At 50.8% G+C, this 26,790-nt stretch overlaps 1 protein-coding gene across 13 annotated transcripts in view; it reads left to right on the forward strand.

Moving 5' to 3' along the window:
* AMPD3 (adenosine monophosphate deaminase 3) overlaps positions 1 to 26,790 on the forward strand; it is a 46,556-nt gene that overhangs the window by 1,672 nt on the left and 18,094 nt on the right. For 6 of the 13 annotated variants that reach the window (XM_082683079.1, XM_082683078.1, XM_082683075.1 and 3 more), the window contains 4 exons: positions 8,443 to 8,668; positions 18,622 to 18,826; positions 22,587 to 22,749; positions 24,936 to 25,155. In XM_082683079.1, the coding sequence (XP_082539205.1) occupies positions 8,448 to 8,668; positions 18,622 to 18,826; positions 22,587 to 22,749; positions 24,936 to 25,155 (809 nt within the window). In that variant the 5' untranslated portion in view covers positions 8,443 to 8,447. Of the gene's footprint in view, positions 1 to 3,650; positions 4,187 to 4,787; positions 5,176 to 7,030; positions 7,238 to 7,843; positions 8,014 to 8,442; positions 8,669 to 18,621; positions 18,827 to 22,586; positions 22,750 to 24,935; positions 25,156 to 26,790 lie in introns of those variants that run through there. The other 7 variants (XM_082683067.1, XM_082683072.1, XM_082683073.1 and 4 more) reach the window with 6 other exon arrangements.

Genomic DNA, 26,790 nt, shown 5'->3' on the forward strand with positions numbered 1-26,790 from the left:
GGAAGGAAAAAAATTTAGCATGGTCCTGATATGATGTGGTGGCTGACATTTGGTCAGCTTCAGGGAAAAGCTGATGGTGGCTGAAGCCCTCGCTGTGAAGCATTTTGGCTGAGTGGTAGTTGAGCTACTGAGTCAGAAAGACAGAGCTCCTATTAGCTCTCACCTCTCTGAGTGTTGGCTGCAGGTTTGGAGTCATAAGCCTGGGCTGGCTACTTCCCTGGGTGAAACTCTGAGGGGCTGGCTTGCTGTGTAGTTAATGGAACTGGGCTGCCCTAAGAATCATGGAGTTTGCATGAATGGGTTCCTGGGAGTCTCTTGGATCTCTTGGCCCCAGCCTCAGCACACCTTTAGTCCTTTTAAGATCCGAGATGATGGATGAGTAGCTTTCAGCTAGGTCAAAAAGTTCTTTGAAGGTGAGGCCTTTTTTTCTTGTCCTGACACTAGGTAAATACATAGCTCTTCAAATGGCCTCAAAGTCAAACCCAGATCGTGAAAATATCATGGGCAGATAAAATATAGATAAAATATAACCATGGGATGAAGCAGGAAGATACCTTTTCTCCCCTAAAGCTCATTGGCCTTTCTGGTTCTTCTCCCAAATATATTAATCCCTTAGATCTTCTGTGTGCTGGCTGCATATGGAGGAGAGGAGACCCTGTCTTTGGGCTTTGATATATAAGGGGCCTGGGGCGTAGAAAGAGGGGCTCATGGCCGGAACACTGGCCATGCAGAGTCAGCAAGAAGTATCAATCATGGAGGAGAAGGCTGTTTCTCCTGATCTGGTTTCACATTTAAACATGGTTTCCTTCTCTTTGCTCCCAAATAGGAGCTTGAGAGAGTGCCTGGCACATAATAGTGCTCCATAAGTAATATTGAATAAAAGGATTCAGTGCCTAGATGAAACTTCACTCTTGGTTACTTGTACCTGAAACCATGATGACGATGACGTTGATAAATGATACTTATAAAACATATACTATGTGCCAGGTACTATTCTAAGCCTATTCTAGCATATTTGCACATGCTAACTAACTTAACTGCCATGGCAACCTACAAGGTTGGTACTGTTATTATCCCCATTTTATAGGGAATAAAACCGAGCCAGAGAAACTGAGTAACTTGCTCAAGGTCATGCAACTAAGCCGTAAGATAGGACTCAAACCTGGGTAGTCTGGCTTGAGCCTATATACTTAACCATATACTGTACTGACTCTTGAGATTGCTATAGATAGATTAATCACTTAACTCATTCACTCATTCATTCATTCAATGATTATATTGATACCTACTGTATTTAGGCAACAGAGAGATATAATAGTGAATGAGGTGGTCAGGGTCTGCCATGAAGCTGGTATTTGGTCGTTAAGCCCCTTTGTCCCACTCCCATGAGAGTCATGCACACCTCAGAAAGATGAGAAGGAAAAATGAACCCTTAGAGGCAAGCCCAAAGCATCCTTTCAGAGGAAGGGAGAGTACTATCTTCCTCGGTGAGACACAATTCGATTCCAGCCTTTCCTGTCCTGGTGTTTGTAAGGGGTACGTAAGCGGTAAAAGTGAATGCAGTCTGGTTTCCTGGGCAGGAGAATACAGACAGGCCCTGGGCCTGGTTATCACATCTTGTTGTTCAAAAAGGAAATAAGGCTTTGAGCTTGGGACCCGTGCTCCTTAGTCCAAGGAGACTTCTAGGCCACATGTTGGGCTCAAGATGGACTTGTGAGGTCATGAGCGTAGTTTGCCCTCCCAAGGCAGAGAGTCACAGTTGGCGCCTACATTGCCACAGTTCTGGAAGCTCTTCTATCTCTTTGGCTCTAGCAGGACCCTTGGCCATTGTCCCAACCTCTATTATCTTTTTTTTTCTTTTAAGATTTTATTTATTTATTTGGCAGACAGAGATCACAAGTAGGCAGAGAAGCAGGCAGAGAGAGAGGAGGAGGCAGGCTCCCTGCTGAGCAGAGAGTCTGATGCGGGGCTTGATCCCAGGACCTGGGATCATGACCTGAGCCGAAAGCAGAGGCTTTAACCCACTGAGCCACCCAGGCGCCCCCTAACCTCTATTATCTTGACTGAGCTGCTGCGCATCTCTGTCCAGACCTGATGGTGTGGATTGCACATCCATACCTGAGTGTCAGGAAGGCAGCTTTCTCTATGCTGGAAAATGAAGGCTCAGGTGGAAGGCATTTTCCAAAGTCTGTGCCACAGATATTAATAGGTCTTTTTTCCTATGGTGGCAGTAGTGAGAGGCTCAAGTAAGTATGTTGGGCTCAACAGAGTTAAACAGCTTGCTTTACTAAAGGACTTCTGATGTTTAGAATCTGTTAGTAGAAATTGTGCATGAATCCCAGTAAGTGATCATGGTATGCAGTATTTTCTAAGCCTTCTGTTCTTATATGTTCTATACACCACACTTTGGAAAGTGCTTGTTTAGACTGAGGCTGTCCACGGTCCGGTTACAGGTGCAGAATAGAATTCCCTGAACTGAATCCAGGTAGATTCTCAGATGCATGGGCTAGAATGCTCCCACTGCAGACCCCTGTTGTACCTTCCCCTCCCCAAAACATTTCAGCAGAAGGACTCACTTGCCCTTCTTCCCTTCTGGCAGAACCGTACTAAGGACCTGGATGTTTTTCCCATATGCTTTAAGTTCGTTTAATTATCTAATGAATAAATATTACTCTCCCTCTAGGTTGCTTGTAGCTTGCTGATCTCACTGTTTGTGAAACAGCTGTCAGGACAGGTGGGTTGTAATCTCTGGATAGCTAAAGCCCAGCGGCAGCCCGAGGATCATGTGTCAACCCTGTAATCCCACTCTGCACACACAGGAGTCATTATGTGGGCTCAGGAAGGCGCAATCTCAGGATTGGACACGAGGAGGTGACTCAGGTCCAAGTCAGGGCTAGCACTAGCCTCCTGGTAAACAACTGACCCATCCTTTCTGGGCTCTTGTCCCCAGGATGTCAACAGCATCACAGAAATAGCTGTTTTGCTCACGGTTACTTCTCAGACCCACACCATTTGTCTAAGTCACGGTACTGTTCTAAGCCTTGCTTTCAGAGGACTGCTTCTGTGGCTTGCCTGAGGCCACACCACCGTCCCCAGGGAGAGTAGCAGCCGCGGTGGCCAGGGGGTCGAGGGCAGCCAGTGCCCTCTTCAGAGCTGGAGGCCCACGTGGGAGTCAAGAGTGGCCGTAAGAGGAGGAGGACGGGGTGGGGGAAGCAGGTGGGTCAGGAAGGATGGCCTTCCGTTCTGGTGCGTGCGTATGTGTGTATGTGTATGTGCGTGTGTATGTGTGTGTGTGCGTGTGCACGCGTGCGCTGCTGCAATCATGCTCTGGTAGAGCCTGTTAGGCTGCCCAGTCACCTGGGACGTCAGGTCCTTTCAGGGAAGAAAGGAAGCAGAGGGACAAGGCATGCCAGCCTTTCATCCTAAGCCTGCTCCTGTACTGAGGAGTTTCCTCTCCCAGAGTCCCTGTCCTTTCCCGGAAACTAGGGAGCAGGTCAGAGTCCTCGGTTCTTTTAGAGGAGCAGGGGAAGGAGGAACTCTGTTGGCAGCTGGGCTCAGCCCCTCCCCGTCAGTCCTGGGGTGCTTTCTGGGAGGTTGCCTGGGGGGGCCTTCTGAGGGAAGGCGGGGCAGGTTGTGGCCTAGGCCATCCCTTGGGTAAAATGAACCTGGTGGCCAGGCCAGGCCTGCCGCGGGGTTCGAATGGAATCAGCCGAGGGGACGGTACGGCCGGTTCCTCCCGGGCTGTCAGGGGTCTGGTCCGCAGAGGGAAGCTGTGGCTTCTGTGCTTGGTCAGGAAGGCCAAATGTTCAGCTGGGTCGGGCAGCAGCGGCTTTAGCTTCTGGCTCCAGAGAGGGCCACGAACCCGGCCAGGACGCCGCACACCGCACGCAGCCGCTGAGGAGAGTTGGCATCACTTGGGCCCTTTAGGACCTTTGGAAATTTTCCACTTACATTTCGTATTCATGGAAGAATTTCCAGCCCGGACGTTTCCTGCTCTTGCTCAAGGCTGCGCACAGATATGCAAAGCAGAGACCTCCCACCCCAGCCGCGGCAGGCGGGATAGGCTAGCTGCTGTCACACTGACTCAGCTCAGCCTCCCGGTTGCACACGGCCCATGGCCCGAGCGTGTCGCCCGTGTGGCATCCTTGGGGCCAGCCATGGAGACTCCAGCAGCAGGCTCAGGTCTGTGTCATGGGTGCTGACAGTGGGAATATGGCAAGAGCAAGAGACTGCTTCTTTTGTCAGGAGGGGACTTAAGGGGTCCTGTGCTTCCTTTCTGGAGGGGTTGTAGAGCCATGAAAAAGCTGTTTCTTGACACTGATGGCATTCTATAGCTTTCTAACCTTGGGCCACTTCTCCAAGCCCATCAGAGGGTGTCATTTGTAACAACGGGATAAGCTATACCCTAGCTGATTGACTTCACAGTTAAGCCTTCCAAGCCGGTGGCTTCAGCTGACAAACGGTTGACAAACGGTTGAAAACCAGGCTTGAAGAGGCAGCTGTAGCTGAGCCTCTGCTTAGCATCAACACAGCTGGCTTTCCTGGGCATGTCTGCCCTGCCAGGTGTCTCTGGGTCTTCGAAGAGAGACGAGCCATGGAGGGAGGGGTCAGCAGGTGGGAGCTGTCTGCCCAGGATGTCCAGAAGACAGGGTGATAACTGGCTCCTGAGGCCCCCTGACTTAGCCCGGCACCCCAGCTGGGTTCCTTGGTCCATACTGTGGTACGGAAGGAAGTCTCCCCCACTTATTTAAGACACTGGTAGTAATTCTGCAGGAGATGGTTATGGGTTCTGCGACAAAAGGGATCTAGATGGGGAAGTGTCCTCGGCCTTTGATGTGTCTTGGGAATCCAGGGTCAGGAACTATGGGATGGAGCATCTCCCTGAGAATTGACCACAAGACCTGTTTCGCCAGCAACAAGTATCGACTTTTCATGGGACCCACTTTGGAAAAGGCTGATTTAAACTATTTAAAGAAAAAAAGAAGATCTTTTGTAGAAAGCTGCCTCCAGGAAAGTATGTTTAATTGACTTCAGCAAAGTAAAAATGCTTTGTGGAAAGACATGGCAGGATCTGGCAGAAGAGTCCTCAGACACGAAGAACCACCCCCACCCTAACCCCATTTCTGAGAAGGCCTGGTACGCTGTGGCTGGTTCATGCCTGGGTGTGTTTGTAGGGTAAGGGTTAGGGGTAGGAAGGTGGTGGTGGGCAGGTTCTGTCCAGGGCAGAGATGGGTCTCAATGGTATAATTCCCTTAGCTGACCTGTTTCTGATGTGGGTTAAGTGGGAGAAGACCTTAATTACCAAAACCTGGGATGTAGAAGTTCACAATTTTTTTCCTATTTTCCTTTCTCTTTAAGAAACTCTTTAGGCTATTTTCTCTCTATCTTCTTTGTGTTCGTTAAAATGACATTATAACAGTGTTAGGGGCACCTGGGTGGCTCAGTCGGTTAAGCCTCTGACTCTTGATTTTGGCTTGGGTCAAGATCTCAGGGTCTTGAGACAGAACCCCCTCATCAGGCTCCCTGCTCAGCAGGGGTTCTGCCTCTCCCCAGCCCTCCCCGCCCCCTCTCATACTCACACTCTCTCTCTTTCTAAAATAAATAAGTAAATCTTTTAAGAAACGGCATTATAACAACATTAGTGATAAAAATCAGATATTGCCTCACACACAGGCAATCCTGCCATCTGGTCATTTGAGTGTCTCTCCTGCAGCCCTTTATCCTTATGGGGAGGCATTTTCATATCACTGTACTCAAAGCAGTTTTATGTATTAATTTTTTCATGTACTGTCATTTCACGGCACTTTTTTATGTGATTGCATTTTCCTCATAGTTATAATTTTGGTTGTTTAACTTTTTTTTTCCCCAAGTGAGCATTCTCTCATTTGGACATTTTTTTTTTAAAGATTTTATTTATTTATTTGACAGCAAGAGATCACAAGTAGGCAGAGAGGCAGGCAGAGAGAAAGGAAGGGAAGCAGGTTCCCTGCTGAGCAGAGAGCCCGATGTGGGACTCGATCCCAGGACCCTGAGATCATGACCTGAGCCGAAGGCAGCGGCTTAACCCACTGAGCCACCCAGGCGCCCTCTCATTTGGACATTTTAAAGCTACATACGAATAGTGCAGGTAAACGTCTTTGCACTTTCCTTCCTGCAGATTCTTTTCTTAGAAGCCATTTCTGGACGTGGGTTTACTCTATCAAATGGCGTAGATACTTGATGGCCCTCGCTGCCCCTTGCCTGGGGCCTGTTTGATGTCTACTTCGGAGATGCCCTGTGAGGTTTTGGAATTCTGTAGTTGACCCGCAGCCTTAGGGTAGGGGGGACAGGGGTCCACCTTTGTTCTTACCTACCAGTTCCTGCTGGCTCTAGTTCTTTGTCTTCCTCTCTATTTCTCTCCCGTCACCTTCCTCTCCAAGCCCCGTTCTGATGGTTTCCAGCTTCCCTTTCTGTCTGCTATCAGGATGTGGACATCTTCACAGTTAGCCCTGGTCCCCTTCCTCCGTGCAGGTCAGGCCTTTGCTGTTTTGCTTTCTGCCCCCACAGACCAATACAGTTGTGTGCCAACTTCCTTCCTCCTCAGCAGTGCCCTCTCACTGAACCCGCTGGAGGGGAGAGAGGCCCAGGAAAGGCATGGCCCTGTGGGTGGAAGGAAGGAGGAAATTGGCTTCGCAATCAAGGGACCACAGATGTACTTTGACAGGTGTTGCTAGCCTGCTTTCTTCTTCCTGTCTGTATAATGAATGAGGCCCAGTGGCCACAGAGAAGACCAGAGCAGCAAGCCTCCCTGAGCTTTGGAAACCCCTCTGGTACCTAGAAATTACAGCATTTAGAACTGAGAGGGCCTGGGAGACTGCTTAGTCTTTATCTCACAGTGGAGAAAACTGTGAGGCTCAGAGAGTGACTGTCCTAAGGTTGCTCAGTGAGCCCCTCCTCCCCCGTAATTGCTTCCCCTCCTGGCCACACAGCATCTGGGTCCTGCCTTACCCTCAGCTTCCTCTCTCACTAACTAAGCCACCTCTCTTTTTAAACCATCCTCAGAGAAACTGTGGTAATTGGTAGACAGGACACTCCTTGTCCAGAGCTGCTCCTAGTGAAGGGGGCTCGTTGACGGGATGCAGTATTCACCCATTCCATAAATGTGATGCTGGGGACAGTGAGGAGACCTCCCTGACGCCCAGGTGGACAAGGAGAAGCTCCAGGGTGCAGTGGTTAAGAAGACAGACGTGGGAACCAGGTGCCTGGGTTCAAATCCCTGAGCAGAGGCTCAGAGAAGAAAGGGGGCACGGGGTGTGGCAAAGGCTGAGAACAGCACAAGTCCGCCGGCTTAATGAAAGTGTGACCCGGGCACATTAGCTCTCTGTGCCTTCACTTTCTCATCTGTAAAATGTGAATAATAGGATTAACCGAATGAATAAATAGAAAGCGTTTGGCAGAGTGTACTTAATACGTCCTATGTACCCGTCGAAAGAAAGGAACCACCCAGGTAATTTAGGCCACCTACTGATAGTAAGGAAGTAGTAGGCAGATAAGGCAAGCTTCTTTGAGGAAGTGAGTTTTCAGTTGGGCTGTGAAAGGTAAAGAGTATTCCTGACTCGAGAACTTTCTTTTATTTGCTGTGTCTTCTTCAAAGTTCCACAAAGTCTCGGAGATGGTAGACCCATGGCAGTAGACTGCTGCTTTTCAAAAAAAAAGGCCTTTTTGCATGTGAGGAAGAATGAAGCTATGGATTCCCCTGAGCACTGTGGTCATCTAGTAGGACCTTAGGCTAGTCATTAGACCTTTGGGTTTAGTCCTCCCCTCTGTGCAGGAGGGAGTGAGGTTTGGTCATTGCTGTTCCCAGATGGACCGTCTGCAGGAGGGAGCCTAAACTCTCTTCTCCCTTCCCCGTCGTGGAAACAAAGCCGGGAAAGGTGGGACTGCCCAGGTGCTGTGGGTTCCTTGAGTTCTGGAAAAAAGAAGCGCACATAGACAATTCATTCTTGGATTTCTGAATTTGCTTTCTCATGAAATGTGAGTGGTGCTACCCTCTTCACATCCAATGACTTATGAAGCTAGTTTTTTTTTTTTTTTTTTTTTTAAGATTTATGTATTTATTTGATAGAGACAGAGAGTGGGTGGAGGGACAGAGGAACAGGGAGAGAGAATCTTAAGCAGACTCCTTGCTAAGCGTAGAGCCCAATGTGGAGCTCAGTCTCATGACCCTGAGATCAGGACCTGAGCCAAAACCAAGGCTCAGAAGTTTAACGGGATGTGCCACCGAGGCGCCCTATAGAGCTAGTTGTTAAAATTGGGCCGTTGAGTTTGTTCTGGGGAATTCCTGAGCAAGACAACTGACCTTAAGGGTCAGTCCCTTATTTTAGTACCTTCTCCTCCCCCACCCCGCTGACTCAGGCCACCCAGGAATTCAGGAAGGTTAACGCTTGTTTCTTTTTCTGCTAGCCGAGATGCCGCGCCAGTTTCCCAAGCTGAACATCTCTGAGGTGGATGAGCAGGTTCGGCTCCTGGCGGAGAAGGTCTTTGCTAAAGTGCTCCGGGAAGAGGACAGCAAAGATGCCCTGTCCCTTTTCACCGTCCCTGAGGACTGCCCCATCGGGCAGAAGGAGGCCAAGGAGAGGGAGCTGCAGAAGGAGCTCGCGGAGCAGAAGTCTGTGGAGACGGCGAAAAGGTCTGTCCCCATGGCCCAGTGCCCGTATGCACAGTTGTGCAGGCCCCTGCAGGCTGTGGGTGTGTGTCCTGAGATGAGCTGGCCACTCCCTGGGAGCTGAGTTTGTTTCTTAACCAAGACCACTCAATTTACCACTCATTTCTTGAAGAAAGTTTCAGTGCCTGGGTTAAGTTGGAAAGATCAAAACCGCCATTTTCTCTGCTGCTGTTTGAATAACAAATCAAGTGCCTAAACACACATCATTTGCAAATGATATTTCCACATTCTTACTGGAATTTGAGGATTTCTTGGGAAACACCAATTTCACTTCTTTTCATCACTTGACAAGTGCTTGGCGTTTTTAAATGAGTCCATTTGTTATTTGCCAAGTGCTGTGCTGGGCACTGGGGATCACTAAAGAACAAAATAGATACAGTCCCTGCCCTGTAGAGCTTACAGTTAGTTGGTCTAGACCATAATTAAGTAAGGGGACAAATTAGATAAAATATAGCAAGTTCTGATAAGGGCTGTATATCAGTGAGGGTCTAACCAGAAAGAACAGAAGCCATGGAAGTACTGGAAATAGGATTTTAATGCAGGGGATGGGTACGGAGGGGGTAGAGAACCGAGAAGACAAGCAGAGGACAGAGAGGCGGGCCAGAGACCAGAGACGGTAGGAAGCAGCTCTAGTCTAGGCTGCAGGGATGATGGGAAGAGGTGGTGTTGCTGGTGCCCAGGGCCCCGGGGTGGAGAAGTTGAAACTGTGGTGGTCTTTTCATGGAAAATGAGCTAAGAAGGCGAGGCCACAGCTGCGCAGATGCCTCGAAGACATGAGATGCTTCCAAGATGGAAGCAGGGGATGCCTGGCTTTAATCCTTCTGGCATCTTCCAGTTCCTCCCAGTGGTTACCATCAGTCAGATCAAGCCAGAAGCCAGCTGACACAATGCTGGAAACACAGAGGAAGATGAGGAGTGGATCTGAGGACAAACAGGCCTAGTGTGGGTGCTACGATGTGGATGAATAAGGAGTTTAAGGATAGAGAGAGACAGACAGACAGAGAGAGGGAGGGAGGAATCTCACGCTGGAGGGAGTGTCAGGACTCAGGTCAGGCTGGCCTTGGGCTCCCTGAGAAGAAGTTTGGATCTTAGTTCAAGGGCGATGTGAAGTCCTCATTCTTTCAGTTTATCTCACCCAGCAGAGTGCGATTGAGGAAGAAAAGAGCTCTGAGAAAGCGTCTGGTGGGGTTTTAGCTGGGCGCTTGCCCAGCCAGCAACGGCAGACCCCAGAGCTAACGAACATAGTGGATATTGAGCCCTACCTGGGACCTCATAGCAATCAGGTCCTTCCCAAGATGCCTCCTTATTTTCAAAGGCAAGCCCCTTGCTTTCTTGGTAGCTGAGAATTTCAGTCTTACCTTAATGTGTTGGGAAAGAAGTGAAAAGCTGAGTACTGGTATAAAGGCAAGAACAGAGCTTCACCGTGCAAAAGAAGTGCTTTCCTTCCTCTGAGGGGCTCTGAGCCCCCGAAGTGAAGGGGTAGAGGGTGCCATCTGTCAGCTGTGAGTGCCAGCCGGTGCTGGGTGAGGGGGGGTGGCTGTTGGCCCTGCAGTGTGCGCATCCCAGGAGGGTCAAGAAGAGCAGGACTGTGGAGATCCCCTCCCCCCCTGCACTGGCTTAACAGAGGGCTGGCTCTAGGAACTGAATGGTGTGCAGGGCCCTCTGTGTTTTATGAATCGTGCATTTTAGACCCTTAATAATGAGAAGAGAAGAAGTCCTGGCATTTTTTTGTTACTAGGAATAGTGGGTTTCTTTTTTTTTTTTTTTTTTAAAGATTTTATTTATTTATTTGACAGAGAGAAATCACAAGTAGATGGAGAGGCAGGCAGAGAGAGAGAGAGAGAGAGAGAGAGAGGGAAGCAGGCTCCCTGCCAAGCAGAGAGCCGGATGCGGGACTCGATCCTAGGACCCTGAGATCATGACCTGAGCCGAAGGCAGCGGCTTAACCCACTGAGCCACCCAGGCGCCCCGAATAGTGGGTTTCTGAGGCCGCTTTCCATTACAGGGTGACATCTGCAAAATGAGGTGGTTCTCTTCTTATGGATGCCCAGCCTAACAGCAAAATGGAAACCTTCTTACTCCGGTCCCCATGGTGCTCCGAAGTTTCCAGAAATTCTTCTGTAGGCTCCTCTCCAGAAATCATGTTCTGTCCCTCCTTACTAGGATCGGTGGTCTCAGTTTGCATCTCTCTGGAAGCTCCTTGAGATTGGCCTCTGGCTCCCACTGTATCCCCAGGATCTACCCCGGGACTTAGCCATGGTGGCGAGCAGTGGAGGGTGGCAGAGAAAAGATGGCCTATTCCTTCACTGCTGCTGCAGATACCACATGAGAGCAGCTACAGCTCTCTGGACTGCTGTGTTCTGCCACTCACTAGAATTTTCTTTGACCTTGGAAAATTAGGAAAACTCTCTGTGCTCTAGTCCCTTCCTCTCCTATAAAGTGGGAATGTTAACAGTAGCTACTTCTGTAGGGTATTGTGAGGAATGAGGGGATTGACATGGAAGGGGCTTAGGACAGTGCCTGGGTCACACACAGCAAGCCCCATGTCGCTGTTCACGGCTTGCCCGACTCCCTACCGAGGAGACGATGGCAGTAGATGCTCGGTCCTGGGTTGCTCAGTGGGCTTTGCCTTCTTTAACCCCCACATCAAGCTGATTAGCTGGATGTTCTTACTGACTTCATTTTATAGATGAGGAAACTAGGGCTCAGAGAGGTGAAATTAACCTGCACGAGGATGTGTAGCACGGAAGTGACAGAGCAGGGACTAGAACTTGTGTCTTTGGAATCTAGAACCCCAACTTCGATCACGAGGTTCTTCCATCCCCGGCCAGGGGTGAGGTCTTTGTTTCCACCTATAGGTGCTGGAATGACGCTGGGTACCCCTCACCAGGGTCTAATTGCTGGGTTTTGAATGAAAGGAGGGGAAGCTGGGCCAAAGCTCTTCACTGCCCACTGGCTTTTCTCCCAAAGGTTAGACTGGTCCCTGCACTTACCGGTGGGAGAGCCCAGTGGTGTTCAGAGTTGTATGGCCCTAATTCATCTTTCAGCTTGGCTGCTCAGTACAGGCACCGTTATGCAAATACTCATAGGCGAGCCGTCCCTGGAGGAGCTCTCTCCCCAGCTTCCTCTTTCTTTCTGGTGCCTCCCTGACATTCTGGGATATTAATGGTCATATGGAGCCATCCTGCAAGGAGCCCACAGGCCCAGAGCCAGCAGCACATGTCCAGATACCCGGAGTCTGTGGCTCTGTGTTTCGAACTGCGGCATGAGAAAGGGCATCCAGTTCGGAAGAAGCCCTTCCCCATCCTGGCTCCTCCGACAAGCCTGAATATTTCTGGCACTTGAGAAGGCCTTTCTTTACAACCATTGCCTTTTTCTCTCTTATTTAAAAAAGAAAAGAAAAGAGAAGAAAAGAAAAAAAAAAGGACTAATTGTAGGTTTCATGTGAGGGCACAAACTAAAACCAAGACGTAAACCAGCTTCTTGTAAAAGAAGAAAAACTGGACGGTGAGTAGGAAAGATGAGGTGCTGCGGCCTGGAGGCTGGCTGTCCAGGATGGCAGCGGCTCTTAAGAGCCGAGCTGGGTTCAGGCATCTCCCTTCTAGGAGGGGGCCGACTCCAGGAGCCAGTGCTCTGGGCTGCTCAGAGAAGCTCTCCTTTTGCGGGCTGGACCGGACGAGGAGAGCAACGAGGGCAGCTTGCCACCGGCCCTGCCTCCTCAGGAAGATGACATTGGGACTGTTGGGAGTCCCAGGTCCCTGTTGGGTCTTGGGGGCAGGTCAAGGTGAGATGGTGGGGCGGACAATCTATGGAATCAAAGTTGGGGGGCAGAGAAAAGCAGACAGGAGAAGCGAGAGGTACCCGGAAGCTGTCCCTTTGTCCACACGGAATCCCATCATCTCCCTAGTCTGAGCTCACCTACTCGGCGAAAGTACAAAGTTGCTACTTAGGGCAATACTGATGACCACAGGAAGAATATGCAGCCAAAATGTACATTAGTGCTCCCTAGCTCTCCTGTTTCTTCCTTTTACGCAGCTTTATTGAGATATAATTCCCATACCATACAATCTACCCATTTAACGTGTACAATTCATGCGTTTTATTATATTTGCAGACTTAGGCAGCCATCCCCACAATCCACTGTAGATCATTTTTATCAGCCACCAAAGAAACCCTGTCGTTTTCAGCCGTGATCGCCCCAATACTCCCATCCCTTCTCCTATTTGTTCTTTACAGAGAGTTCTAATAACCTTGGTTGTCCTGTTTCTTATCTTGTGACAGATTTAAGGGGGGAGATTAGAAGTGGGGAGAGGGATCTCCATGGGCAGGGGCGCAGAAGGGGCATGTGGGGATTGTGAGCTCAGGCGTGGCAGTCAGGCCTGGGAGTTCAGATGACCGCCCTTCTCTGACTACGGAGTGGCCTTGGGGCGAGGCTCTTAACTGCCAGGCCCCAGTTTCCTGATCTGCACAATGAGGATAATAAAGCACCTACTTTGCAAGAATTAAGTGAGCTAATACGCATGACTACTTAGGACAGTGCTTGGAATATCATCAGCGTTCTTGGTTTGGTTTTGTCATTGTTATTACCTGACAGTCAATAGTGAAGGAGGAAGTCATGAAAAGCCACACAAGAATTCGAAGCACAGTAGTCTTGGGACAAAATGCCTCTAAGCTCATGACTGGGTAACACAACGATGACTATGAGTCATCAAGGGAATTTTAAATTGTGTTTAGCATGCACTGATTAAAATATAGGAAATATGAATTTCATTTAAAAAAAACCCCACACCATAACTGGCTTTTTTTTTTTAATTGATTATAAGGGGACTAGATTTCGTCTGAAAAATATAGCTTTCTAGAACAGCTACTTTCCCAAGTCAAATAGATAAACCAGTATTTGTTAGGAATTGAGCGTAGTACAGCTATGGTGTTATTAAATCATTCTGTTTAATGAAATTTCTAAAATCAGGGGTAGGTAACTTTTTAAATTCAGGGCTGTTAACAAAGGAGCTTCATTTATTTTTTTAAAAAGTTTTTTTTTAATTAAATTTTTTATTTTTTATAAACATACATTTTTATCGCCCAGGGTACAGGTATATGAATCACCAGGTTTACACACTTCACAGCACTCACCTTTCTAAAAATGTATTTATTTGAGAGAGAGAGAATCCTACGCAGGCTCCATGCCCAGCATGGTTCCCAACATGGGGCTCCATCTCAGGATCCTGAGATCAAGACCTGAGCTGAAATCAAGAGTCCAGTGCTCAAATGACAGAACCACCCAGGTGGCCCAAGGAGCTTCATTTAAAACAGTTTGATTTATTTGTTTTTGATGTTAGGAATAGAGAGTATTAGGCCTGTTGTAAAAGATAGCAAAGATTGTACTTCATTTTGACCTCTGAGGTCTTTTGGGAGGAAAGGCAGCTGGGAAGGACTGGGGAGAGGGAAGAAGGGAGCAGGCAGGCAATGGAGACCCACATTTGGTCAGGAGGGAGCCAAGGGAGACAGTGACAGGTGAGGGCAGGTTATCAGAGGGAAGTGAAGGGAGAGACCGTCTTTATGCCTGACAGGCTTCAAGTGTGCAAACCAAAGCTACGCCACTTGGGCAGGCCACTGGCCATTTGGTGTGTGCAAAGAGTAAGAGCTGTCCACGGGGCCCAAGGGCCTGGCATCCCTTCTCACAGTGCTCGCCCCTCCTGGGCATGCACCAGTATAGTCAACTGTATCAGCTTTCTCTTTTCTGGATAGACTGTGACCTCAGGTCCCAATCATTGCTCCCCTTTTTAGACCATGGGTCCCCACTTCCCCAGGAATCAGTGCAGTGATGGTGGAAGCAATGGGGGACAGTGGGAGATGCCTGTCCACCTAATGGCATTCAGATTCACACTGTTAATAAATCTCCATGTTGTTTGGGACTAAAGGTTTGGGGCCAAACCTTTAAAAGGGTAATTCTCATCTGGAGGGGTAGAGGCTGCCAGAGTGATCTGAGTGTGTGTGGGGAGGGGTGGGGGAGTGGTTCAAACAAGCCTGCGCATTCTGAGTATTCTCCTCTCCCTTTGAGAATGAGGTAGGGAGACTTCTCTGTCCCTGCTGCTTTACTGCTCTCACCCCCAGTCTGACCAGGTGTCTCCTCTGGGATCCCCAGATCTCCAGAGCATCTCACACACCAACCATGTTGTGTGATGGCAGCCTGTTGAGTGGTCTGGCCATCTATGCCATCATCAGCCAGCCCCCTGGAGTCCAGGGTAGAGTTTCTCTCTGTTTACCCCTGGGGCCTAGCACTTGGTACTTGATTGAGTAAAGTGAGGTCTGCATGTCGCCCTCTGACTCACTGTACACAATTGAGAGCCTTCGGGGAAAGGTTTGTTCTGCTGACTGGCCCTCCCCAGAAGCCCTCTGGACAGACCACACAGGGCATGTGCTTCAGAGGGTCCTTGGAAAAACACTGGCTGTTCTCTAGAAGATTGAGGAGGGCCTTGAGTTCTTAACTTGGGTTTAGCATATGAACCAAATGTTGTTATAGAAAGGTTTTGGGGTGCCCCGAGCTAAGGAGGTCTGGAGAGTGGTGCAGGGTAAGGGATGGGTACACTGTGAACGGCAGGGGCAGCGAAGGGCCATAGAGCTGGGATAGGAATGGTACCAGATAGGTGCTGAGAGGTGCTGTCATAACAGCCCATGTGACCAGTTCACGTCCTTGTGTTGAAGGCCTGTTTGGGCAAGAAGGTCTCTGTGGCCCAGGAGGATCATCCATTTCCAAGAGGACAAAGCTGCTCCTGGCCCTTTGGGCCTTCAGGCCTGGCCTGGAGCTGGTGTCCTCCCAGTCCCACACCCTGCCAGCTCTTTGGTAGGACTGAGTCTCTGCCAGGTGGATATGTGGGTGGGGGAAGGAGGGGGCCTGCCAGCTGTGACAGAGCTGGCTGGCTCTGGTGCCCCAAGGGCTAGCACGAGGTACAACAGATGGGACTGTGGACAGACAGATCTTGGCCCATCGTAAGGAAGTGCTTTCTAACAGTGACAACAGATCATGTTTTGTTCACCTTGTTTGCGTGCTTAGCACTGGCCTGACCCAGAGTGAGTGCTTGGTGAATATATTTTGAATAAATGATTGATGGCTGATGTCTTGTTCAGAAATGTAATGAGCTGTTTGTCAGTGGAGGTGTTTAAGCAGAGGCTGCCTTAGTGAGGATGTGTAGTTTAAAATCCTTTTCAGCCCAGACCATGGTTCTCTACTTCAGATAAAGCTTATGCCTCCTTCTTTTATTATTGTTATGCGTGTGGGGCTTCAGATGGTCTTGAGAGGGAGAGAAAGACAGGTGTGGGGACACACACACACACACACACACACACACACATTCAGTCACACAGTTGCTGCTCTCCACCTTTGTTGGCTGAGCCTTGGTTGGCTGGAATGGATGTTACATATGGGCCTATGGTAGACAGAATTACTGAAATGCCCCCGCCATAGATGGTCTTCTCTACTCTTCAGACCCTCTGAACATGATTAGACTATAGAATACAGCACAGCAGCCTTACAGCCGCACAGAGCTGGTTTCTGCCAACCCCGTGCGTGAGCAGGGAAGTGGCTTCTTTCCTCGAGTCTTCAGATAAGAGCTCAGTGAAGCCAGAATCTTGACTTTGGCCTTTTGATACCCCAAGCACGGAGTCCAGCCAAACCCACCCAGACTTCTCACCTACAGAACTGTGGAGCCAATTAAGGCTTGGGGCGATTTGTCATGCAACAATAGAAAATAAATACAGGTCCTCTCCTTGGTCTCCATTTAGCTTTTCCAGTTTGCTGAGATACAAGCTTTGTGCGTGGCTCTGGTTACTCTAAGCCCTTGCCCCATCCATTGACAAACCCGTCCCTTGCACCTATACAGTCGGAGCTCTCAGCCCAGGGATGTTCACATGTGACAATCTGGTACCACTTGAAGGCCTAGCGGAGCCATAATGATGTCTTCAAGAAGAGTTCTTTGGGCAGCTAGGGGGTAATGGCTTCCCCACTGTGGCAGAAAAATATGGATATTCCTAGGACAAGCCTGGTGGGCTCCTGGCTTAGGCAGCCTTCCAACTTCCTGAACGCAGCAGGCTTTATTACTTTTCTTACCTGTTACTCACCTCAGACGTCATCTTGCTTCTGCTTGGTGAGACCAGCCCTCGGGCGGTGTTGGCTGAGGCATGGGGGTGGGTGGTGGGGGAATGTTGGCAAAGAGATAAAAACCATGAGCTGGCAGGCATGTGAGTGACACAAATGCCAGAGTCTCATGGGATCCAGCTGAACAGGTCAGAATGTTAGAGGGGGCCCAGAGGAATAGCTCTTCCTGTAGGTATGAACGTCCAGAAGTTGCCAAAATGAGAACTTTATTGCTCAAGGTGAATCTTGAGGAAACCACTGAGGAATGATTGACTGGCAAGAGTGGACATCTTCCTTGGGGCAGGATGCTTAGCTCAGCTCTGTGGAATGCGTGGATGGCAGGCTAGAGAGAGCCTGAGCTGGAGGCTCCTGGAGTTAGGCAGAGTTTCTGGAATGACTCAGTGCCTCTGTTGTGCAGGGCCATGGGATGGGCAAAGTACAACTCCGGAAAAGGGGCTGCCTCTACTTTCCAGGTATAAACAGCCTGGCTGCAAACGAGGGATGACAACAGGTGGGAATATAAGGACCAGGAAGCCATGGCAAGTGGTAGGTGTATAGACAGAGGAGGGCAGTGTTGTTCCTGAAAAATTGGCAGTGGGCCTGTGAGGAGAACTGGCCAAGTGTCAGGAGGTAGATAACTGCTTCCAGGTGACTCATAAGGCCTCTTTGGAGATCAGGCAGTTTCCCCACCCCTTCTGGGTAATCATGGTGTCTGGAGAAGAGAGTGGTTCTATGGGCTCTGATGGGTCTTTGGGTCCTTTTCTGGTGGCTATGGGCCCTGGTTCTCCTGCTGGGCCCTTAGCTCATTCCTGGCATTGGATACTCCTGGGTGGCAGTGTTAGGGGACCGGGGTCATTAAAGACAGAGAAAAAGACAGGGAGAGGGAGTGCTCATGGCTTCGCCTCATTCCTTCACTTTTAACTCCCTTCCTGGGGATCCTAGGACTTGGGGTGATGTCTTTAGTTAATGAAGAAGGTGAGTTTCATCAATCACTGCAAATAAGCATAAGCTTGTGGCCTTGTAAACCACCTGTGCCCACTTCCCCAAGAGTTGGTGAAATCGTCTTTTTGTGCTAAGGTGACAGGTCCAGAGGGCCCTGAACTTGATGCTGACCACTCTCTTTCCCATAATAGAGATACAGGTCTGTGCCTGCCCGGCAGTGGGAGTGGCTAGGATGGCCCATGTCAGGCTTGAGGAAGGAGCGACAGAAGTGACAGGATGGAGCAAGGTCCTTGGGAGGCTGAGGGCTAGCTGCCACCTTGCCATATGACCTTGAGCAAGCTCTCTTCTATTTCTGGGCCCCTAACTCCTTCATGAAAAAAAGAGGTGGGACTAGTGGGTGGTCATGCTCTCTCCGGGTTCCAGTTTCAAACTTTGTGAACTACAGGGTGGGTGTCACCTGTGACCCTATTCACTGTCCTTCCTGGGGCTGTTCATGTGCTGGTGCTTAGAGTTTGGGTGACTTGACCTGGTTGTTTGGTGTGAAACCCTGGCAGTGTGGTCTGACCTCTGTCTCCCAAGACAGTTGCTTTCTCCAGGGTTCTGTGTGCTGTCCAAACAGGCCAGGGCCATGCTCAGTGATCCCAGGGAGGGGTGTCTGGAGGGCTGCTCTATATCTCAGGCGGTGATGTGTATGAGAGGAAGGCATAATTAGCAACTTCTTCATGGTAGGGCCAGCACCAATGACGAATCAGAGGAAATTCTGCCATGTACATAACAAAGACTATAACTTGCCCCAATTCCTGGCTGATGTTTCCCACTTTTCCTTGTCCTTGGCTTTTAGAAAGAAAAGTTTCAAGATGATTCGGTCCCAGTCGCTGTCTCTGCAAATGCCGACGCAGCAAGATTGGAAGGGCCCCCCGACAGCCAGTCCGGTCATGTCTCCCACGACTCCTGTGTTCCCTGGTGCCACTTCCCAGCCCACGCCGGCGCCCTATGCCATGCCCGAGTTCCAGCGGGTCACCATCAGTGGAGATTACTGTGCCGGGGTAAGGCATCTCCCGCTCCCCACTCTCTCCCTGCGCATGAAGGCCAGTGTGCCTGTGCAGAGGCCAGGGTCCTTGGGCCACCGGGGACATCCCTTGTGCTGAAGCCTGGTCCGCCTGCGGGGGCCTGGGAGGTGGTGGGCAGGAGGCACAGGAGTCTGAAGACAAGGAGGGTCTTAGTGGAGGTTGTGAGGTGCAGGTGTGGCTAGGGCACTGCTCATCCCTGTGAGGGGGGCTGAGGGCTGTGGGCTGGCATGCTGTGCCTGTGGCCTTCAGGTTCCTTGTGTTCTGTGGGTCCAGAAGGCTGCTCTCTGTCCCTGCAAGCCACGGAGGAAGATGCCAGCTCGGACCCTTGAGTGTTTCCAAATGTTGAGTGGACTCCACGTCCAGGCGTTGGCTTGTTCGCGTGGAATCAGTCATTGCCGGTTCAGCTCCTCCATGAGATTCGGCTCAGTATCCTTAAATACAGGCTAGACCCTCCCAACCAGGAAGAGGGCTCCTGATGAAAAAGTGAACATGTAACCAAGTTGGTTAGCTCAGTCACTGAAAATGTGCTAATTTTCCTGGTTGGATGATGCATTTTTATTGCTTCCTTCTTGAAGAGAAGTATCTCTTGGTACAGTTGTAAGTTTGGTTCTCTCTTCCTGGCCCTCAGCCTGCTACCTGCACCTCCCCCTCCCCCCTCCTTCTTCTCCTGCTTCTTCTTCCTCTTTCCCTCCCCCTCCCCCCTCCCCCCCTCCTCCACTTCCCCTCCTCCCCCTCCTCCTCTCTTCCCTCCCCCCTCCTCCCCCTCTCCTTCCCCCTCCCCCTCCTCCTCCTTTCTTCTTCTTCTTCAGAGAGGGTGCACACACATGAAAGGTGGGGAGAGGGGCAGAGGGAGAGGGAGAGAGAGTTCCAAGCAGACTCCCTGCTGAGCGTGGAGCCCATCGTGAGCGGGACTCCATCTCACATCCCTGAGATCATGACCTGAGCTGAAGTCAAGAGTTGGACACTTAACTGATCATGCCACTCAGGCGCCCCTGAAATATTTTATTGTTTGAGGCTACCCTTGGTTTTGGTTTTCTTATGTGTATCTACAATTAATTGGGCATGTATAATTTGTTTATCTTTACATAAATGGTAGTTTACTATACACATCATACTGAGTCTAGCTTTTTTCACTTAACAGTACATCTGGGAGATAATGCCATATCAATAGATAAAGAACATCCTTGTTCTTGTTCTTTTTTTCTTTTTTTTCCACAAGTGCCTAATATTCCACTGTGTGGGTATACCACACTTGAAGTTCCTATCGATGGGAATTTTATTGGATTGGACACAATGCAGGCCTTCTCTGAAGTCACAGCCTCCTGACCAGGAGTCCTTGGTGTCTATCTGGCCCCTGACATGTGGGCAGGATGGGAGAAGGGGGAAATAGAGGCAGGCTAGCAGCCAGCTGAATGGGATGATGTTGGCCTGGTGCAGTAACTAGCTTCTTTCCATCGGTCCCCTGGCACAGAGCCCCTGAAATGGACAGTTGGCCCCAGAGAGCTATGAGCAATGAGAGATAGGCTGACCTTGCAGATCACCTTGACTCTCAGTGGGCTTACTCCCAGGCATGGGGCCCGTGTATCTATGAGCTGGCTGGTGGCTGCTGGTCCACTGGGATCCTGAGCACCCTTTCTGATGCCTTTAGCCATGGTCTGAGCCCCTTGCCCTGCTGAGTTCATTGGCTCTGCCAAGTGTTTGGCTTTGTCATCGGCAGGGACATATTTTTGTCTAAGGTTCTAAGATGTGTGTGTCTATTCACCTATTCCTGCTGCTCTCAGAAGTCATCCACCAGAAGGTCTAAAATGGAATTAACACGCCCTCATGGGGATACTTGGAAACAGGAAAAGCTACTTTCTTTCTTTTTTTTTTTTCTTTAAAGATTTTACTTATTTACTTATTTGATAGAGATCTCAGGTAGGCAGAGAGGCAGGTGGGGGAGGGCAGGAAGCAGGCTCCCTGCTGAGCAGAGAGACCGATGCGGGGCTTGATCCCAGGACCCTAAGATCATGACCTAAGCCAAAGGCAGAGACTTAACCCACTGAGCCACCCAGGCAATCCAGGAAAAGCTAGGAGCAACGCTGAGTGAAAGTATAGAAACATGCATGGGAAAGCTATGTACCAACTTCCTTCCTCTGAGCCCGGAGCGGAGTGAAAGAGCGGGGAGGGGAGTGTTTTAGCTGTATCTGTGGTGATTTATTTATTCAAATATATAAGAGGTCTGGAACAGTCATGAAAAACATTAAAAGTTTTAGCACTGGAAGGTAGACACATGGGTGTCTGTTGTATTATCTTCAGTGATTGTCTGTGTATTTAAAATATTTTCAAACTAAAAGTGATTTTTAATTAAAGCAGTGAGGAAACTGCCAGGAACCCCTCTCCCCCGCCCTGTGCTCCACCAGCATCTTGGACCTCCCTTTGCTGTGGGTCGCTTGTGTCCTGTTATGTCTGTCTGTTTAGCTTCTTGTCTGACGGGGACGAAGGAGCCCACTAGAAGGTGGGCATGTATCTCTCTCTTCCCTCATTGAGAAACAGGCAGCTCCGGGGAGACAGAACATGCTTAGGTGCTGGGAGCCAGTCAGATCAGAATCTGAAGTCTGACTTTGTAACTTCCGGCGAGTGATTTATCCTTGCTGGCTCACAGTTTCCCCCTCAGTAGGATGGGTTGCCGTGGAGGACCCAAACGAAATCCAACACTTAGCCATAAGTGCTTGTGGACTGGGTGAATTGGTGATTCACAGACGAAGCAGAGGCCAGGGGATGGCAAAGCAGCAGACTGAGCCCTGCAGAGTTTTTATTTTCATGTCTGGGGGACCCCTGGTTTTTCGCAGATGAAAGTGGTGAGCCTCACCCTCATCAGGGATGTGGTCCAGGCCCTTTTCATGCTCAGGGTGCATCAGCGGGTGGCTTAACCGGCGGGTGGCTTAACCATCTGTGGCTTAACCAGCTGCATTCGATGCCCGTCCTGGGGTTGCAGGCCGGAGCACTTCTGGGTCTCCAGCCGCCCTCATTCTCCACCTGGGCCGGGGGTCCCCGGGCTCAGTCATTCACTAGGAGGACACCTCGGACCCAGCCCAGAGGTGCTCAGGACTAGGATTTATTACAGTGATCGGATGCAGAGTGAAGTCAGCACAGGGCAAAGGTACAGAAAAGGTACAGACAGGAGAGTCTGGAGGAGCCCAGGCGCCTCTCCCGGTGGCATCAATAGAACACACTTCATTCCTTCACCATAGCCGTGTGACATGTTCGAAGTGTCGTCTACCCTGGAAGCTCATCAGAGACTCAGAACCCAAGGTTAATAACCTTGTCTTCCAGGGGCGCCTGGGTGGCTCAGTAGGTTAAAGCCTCTGCTTTCGGCTTAGGTCATGATCCCAGGGTCCTGGGATCGAGCCCCACATCGGGCTCAGCAGGAGCCTGCTTCCTCCTCTCTCTCTGCCTGCCTCTCTGCCTACTTATGATCTCTGTCTGTCAAATACGTAAATAAAAATCTTTAAAAAAAAAAATAACCTTGTCTTCCAGACTCCCAGAGAAAACCAGGTGTTTGGCATAAACCGTAGTGTTTGTGCAAACCACTGAGGCCAGATGAGCCGCTCCTGTTAGTCAGTGAGTGGTGGGCATACACCTGAAACGCAAGTTCTCAGCCGTCAGCTGAAAGCCAACTTAGCAGGAGATCTTGCTATGGACAGTCATCTCAGTCCTACTATGTGGACTCTTCTCTGCCCACCCCCTTATGCAGATCACTGTGGAGGACTATGAGCAGGCTGCCAAGAGCCTGGCCAAGGCCTTGATGATACGGGAGAAGTATGCCAGGCTTGCCTACCACCGCTTCCCACGGACCACTGCCCGCTACCTGGGTCATCGGCGGGGAGACACTGTGCCTCCGGAAGAAGGCCTCCCAGGTAGGGCACTGTGGGTGTGGGGCATGGGGGTCCTAAGTGGGGCACAGCTCAAGAGTTGGTCAGGACTTCTTACTGGCTGTATGTATTTGGCCCAGATGGTGTTTTAAGGAGAGGGCCCTGGCTTGGGCTTCCTACACCCATGTTTCCTGGTTTCCCCCAGCATTGTGTCTGCACGCACTGTGTGCTCTGCTCTGGGTAGAACTGAGCTATAGAAGTTCAGAGAGAGGTGAAGGACAGTCCCTGAGCTTGATAGTCCCCCAGAGAGAGGCAGTCTCATCCTGGATATTTACAACAACACCATTAGACAGTAAATGCTGAATTTGCCGACGGAGTGGGATAGAGTGGGGGGTGGGTAGATGCAGAGTGCATGTTCTGGGAGCAGGGAAAGTAGGCTCTGGAGTCGAACACACCTGCATTCTGGTCTTAGCTCCACAACTTTCTTGGGCAAGGTATTTCTCCAAACCTCAGTTTCTCAGTCTGTAAAATGGGACTGATATCTCTGTCCTGGGTCTGTTCTGAGGATTGAATGAGAGAGTGCACGTGAAGTACTTAGTGCAGTACTGGCATGACTGAACACTCTGAGTGAGTGTTCAGTCAATGGTAGCTGCATTTATGCTAAAGAATTTGGAGAAAGAAGAGATCAGAGATAGGCAGAGTGGTTGCTGGGGGACTCTGGCCTGAGAAGGACCTAGGAGCAGTAGAGGCTGTAAGTTGGGTAAGATGAATGAAGACAACAAAAAGCCACCATCTACAAAGTTGGCACCAGAGGACCAGGCAAGGGCCTGCTGGTCTGTGCCTGTGCCCAGGACTCTGGCTGCCCTCTGGGTGTAATAGGTGCCAAGGGGTCTCCTGTCTGGGTTTTCCTTGAAGCTCTGACACCTGGATGTTGAGCATGTGTGACTTCCTGGGACCCTGATTAAATCTCAGCCCTTCTGGTTCCATTTCCCTGAGGCAAGTCGATGTCGCCTGCCTCAGTCTTGACAAGGGCCAACAGAGTACCCAGGGGGCCTGGGAATGAGTCTGGTGAGGCCGAGGCTGTGTCTTCCTGCAGGATCCTGGTTCACTTTAGGGACTCCTGAGCTGGCTGGGGGCTGTGCCTAATGTGGGCACATGCTTTAGCCCTTGTGATGCCTCACATCTGCTCTGGGGTGGTCTGTTCTGAGCAGTGCCCGGGGGATACCCAAGCAGGTCACTCGGCCTTGGCTGCTTTCTTTGATGAAGAGTCCCAGGCTTCCCCCTGCCTGGGCTGGCAGCTGAGCAGCTGGGCCCTGTGGAGGGTTGGCTGGTGTGCAGAGTCGGAGCCCCCAGATCTATTGCCATCTAGCATAACCTCTGTTCCTTGGCCAAAGGCAGAGCTCATCTAGAGTCAGGAGAAATCATAGGAAGAGTGATGAGAATAATGTTGTCTAATTGATGGGTCAGGAATTACTGTTACAAAGCCCCTCTTATACCGACTTTTGCAGCCTTCACAACAGCTGGTGAAGGCAGGGGGTGTTAGTCTCAGATGAGCGGGGGTGGGACCAGAGAGGTGAAGTGCTTTGTTGAGTCTCATAGCTGGCAAATGGCCAAGAGGCATTTTTGGCTTCCCATGGGCTAACAGCCCTGGGGACTGAGAGCTCTGTCCTTGCCATTCCCCGCTCTGGGGGGGGGGGTGGGCTGCCTAGTCTGTGCTTATCTGGGGAGGAGGGGGACCCCCCTTCTATTTAGCCCCGTGGCTGCCCCGGGCTCAGGAAGATGTGGGAGGACAGAGACAATTATTCCCACTGGGCAGTCCCAGGTGCTGCCTGGGACTATTTTATTACGAGACACAGCGGCCCTTTCTAATGTGCCTGGTGTCCCTCTCATGCCCAGGAGGCTGAAGCTCAATTCAGTTAAATTAAAAACATTTACTGCCGTGCCAGCCATGTGCCAGGGACTGTTCTAGGAAATGGGGATACAGTACTAAACCAGACAAACAGATAGGTCCCAGGATAAGTAAGTGGAATTATTGCCCATAGCGGCAAATGCCACAGAGACGATACAGAGGAGCGAGGGCTACAGGTGATGTCAGGGCAGGTAGGGGTGGCTGGGGTGACGAGGTTTTAGCTGAGATGATGAGGATAGCCCTCCCTGAGTAGGTGACTTCTGAGCTCACGTGAGCTCATGAGGTCAAGGGCATGTTGCCATCACTCAATCCTGTTTTGCAGATTTCCACCCTCCCCCTCTGCCCCAGGAAGATCCTTACTGTCTGGACAATGCTCCCCCCAACCTGGGCTACCTGGTTCGCATGCGGGGGGGCATCCTCTTCGTGTATGATAACAAGAAGATGCTGGAGCGCCAGGAGCCCCACAGCCTGCCCTACCCTGACCTGGAGACCTACACCGTGGACATGAGCCACATCCTGGCTCTCATCACGGATGGCCCCACGTAAGCCCGCTCTCCCTGAGTCCACCTCTCTGCATGGCGGCTGTCCTATAGGAAGGGGCTGTCAAAGGCCAATCAGGTCCCCCTTTTACTCCTGGCTTTCCTGCACTTAAATCACCCGCTTTCCCCCGTGCTTTGTGGGTTCCTGTAACAGTTTTCCATCATAGGCTGGCGTGTTCTTAGAGTCGGTACTACCTGTCTCTTCTGCATCCTGGAGCTGGAGCTTCTGCTCATCAGGGCCAACCTGTGCACCTTACAGTGGCGGTTCTCCCTCTCCCCAGGCAGGGCGGCATCCTTGCCAGGATCCAGCCTAGGGCATCATAGACGGTGGAGGAGAGAAGACTGTTGCTTTGGTTGTTGGGTTTTCTGTGTTTCTGGAGGGGAGAGTGCAGGGAGCCTGGGAGCTTTGTGCCTTGATCCCCAGGATGCTTGCAGGCTCAGCTTGAGCTAAGCTGGCCGGCTGTTGTCTCCCTACATTGGGCCCCTCCCTTCTTGGTGAGCACTTCGGCTCATCAGTAAATGAGGTTTGGCAGGCCTGGCCCCTGAGCCAGGGTGTGGCTGTGCTGAGTGCTGGGCTGAGTGCTGGGTCGAGTGCTGGGCCAGGAGCGGGAAGGGGGCAGGGAAAGGGTGCGGTCACTGCCCAGGAACCTCTCTTGCCCTGCCTTCAGGGTTTGCTGGGAAAGCAGTGATGCCAGTTTCTAAGCGAGGACAGTGGGTCCCAGGGGGGTGGGCAGAATGGGTCTCAGGCCTCACTGATCTGAGGGCAGAGCTAAGAACCAGGGAGGAAAGAACAGTTTTCTGGAGGCTTGCCTCTGCCATGTGAGGAGGAGCTTTGCTGGGAAGCCTGGGGAGGGATAGGAGGGGCAGGACCCCGGCTATTCCAGGAGGTTTGGTGTGTGTGTGGTGGGGGGGAAGGGTTGTTCTATCCAGGAGGTTGTCCAGGCCAGTCCAGCAGGGAAAGGGACTAGGTGAGATGGCCTTTGAAATCCCTTCTGACTGCCTCTTCCTGCTTCCTCTGAGCTCTGCACTGGGGCTTGGCTTGGTCACCGTGACGACACTGTCCCAGGGTGGGCAGCTGCTCCTTATGAAAGGCTGAGTGATTTCATGCCAAGAGAGCTGCTGTTTGTTTGGGGGTCACAGGAAGGAGGGTGGCGTGACTTGCGGTTGAAGGTTCCGTGTGGCTGTGGCACATGGCCAGGCCCCTGGGCTGGGTGTGGACCTGGAGCTGGCCAGGAGCCGTGAGCCTTCCCACCTTTGGCGGCCTTTGCTGGCTGGCAGGAGCATTAGTCCCTGCAGAGGTTTCCATCCTAGTAACAAACATCTGTACGTTCCTCATCTGCTCAGGATAAAAACACCTCTTCCGCTTGTCCTGAAACCTCAGAGCTGAAGGGTCTTCAGGTCTCGGGTTTGGGGAAGGCATTAGGTCACAGGATGCTTCCTCCCCATGCCAAGGTGGGACTCGCCTCACAGTTTGGCTGTATTACTGAGGTTCTGGCGGAGGTGGAATTCCTTTTAAGGACTTAAAGGTGGCTGAGGATTGGTGGGAAGACAGAAGGAAGGAAGTTGGATAAGGAGGGAAACCTTTATCGAGCATCCTCTCTGCTCAGTCCTGGGTACTGCCATTTCCATATGTGTTCA

The sequence above is a fragment of the Mustela nivalis genome (genome assembly GCF_964662115.1).
Source record: "Mustela nivalis genome assembly, chromosome: 9".
Taxonomy (NCBI): domain Eukaryota; kingdom Metazoa; phylum Chordata; class Mammalia; order Carnivora; family Mustelidae; genus Mustela; species Mustela nivalis.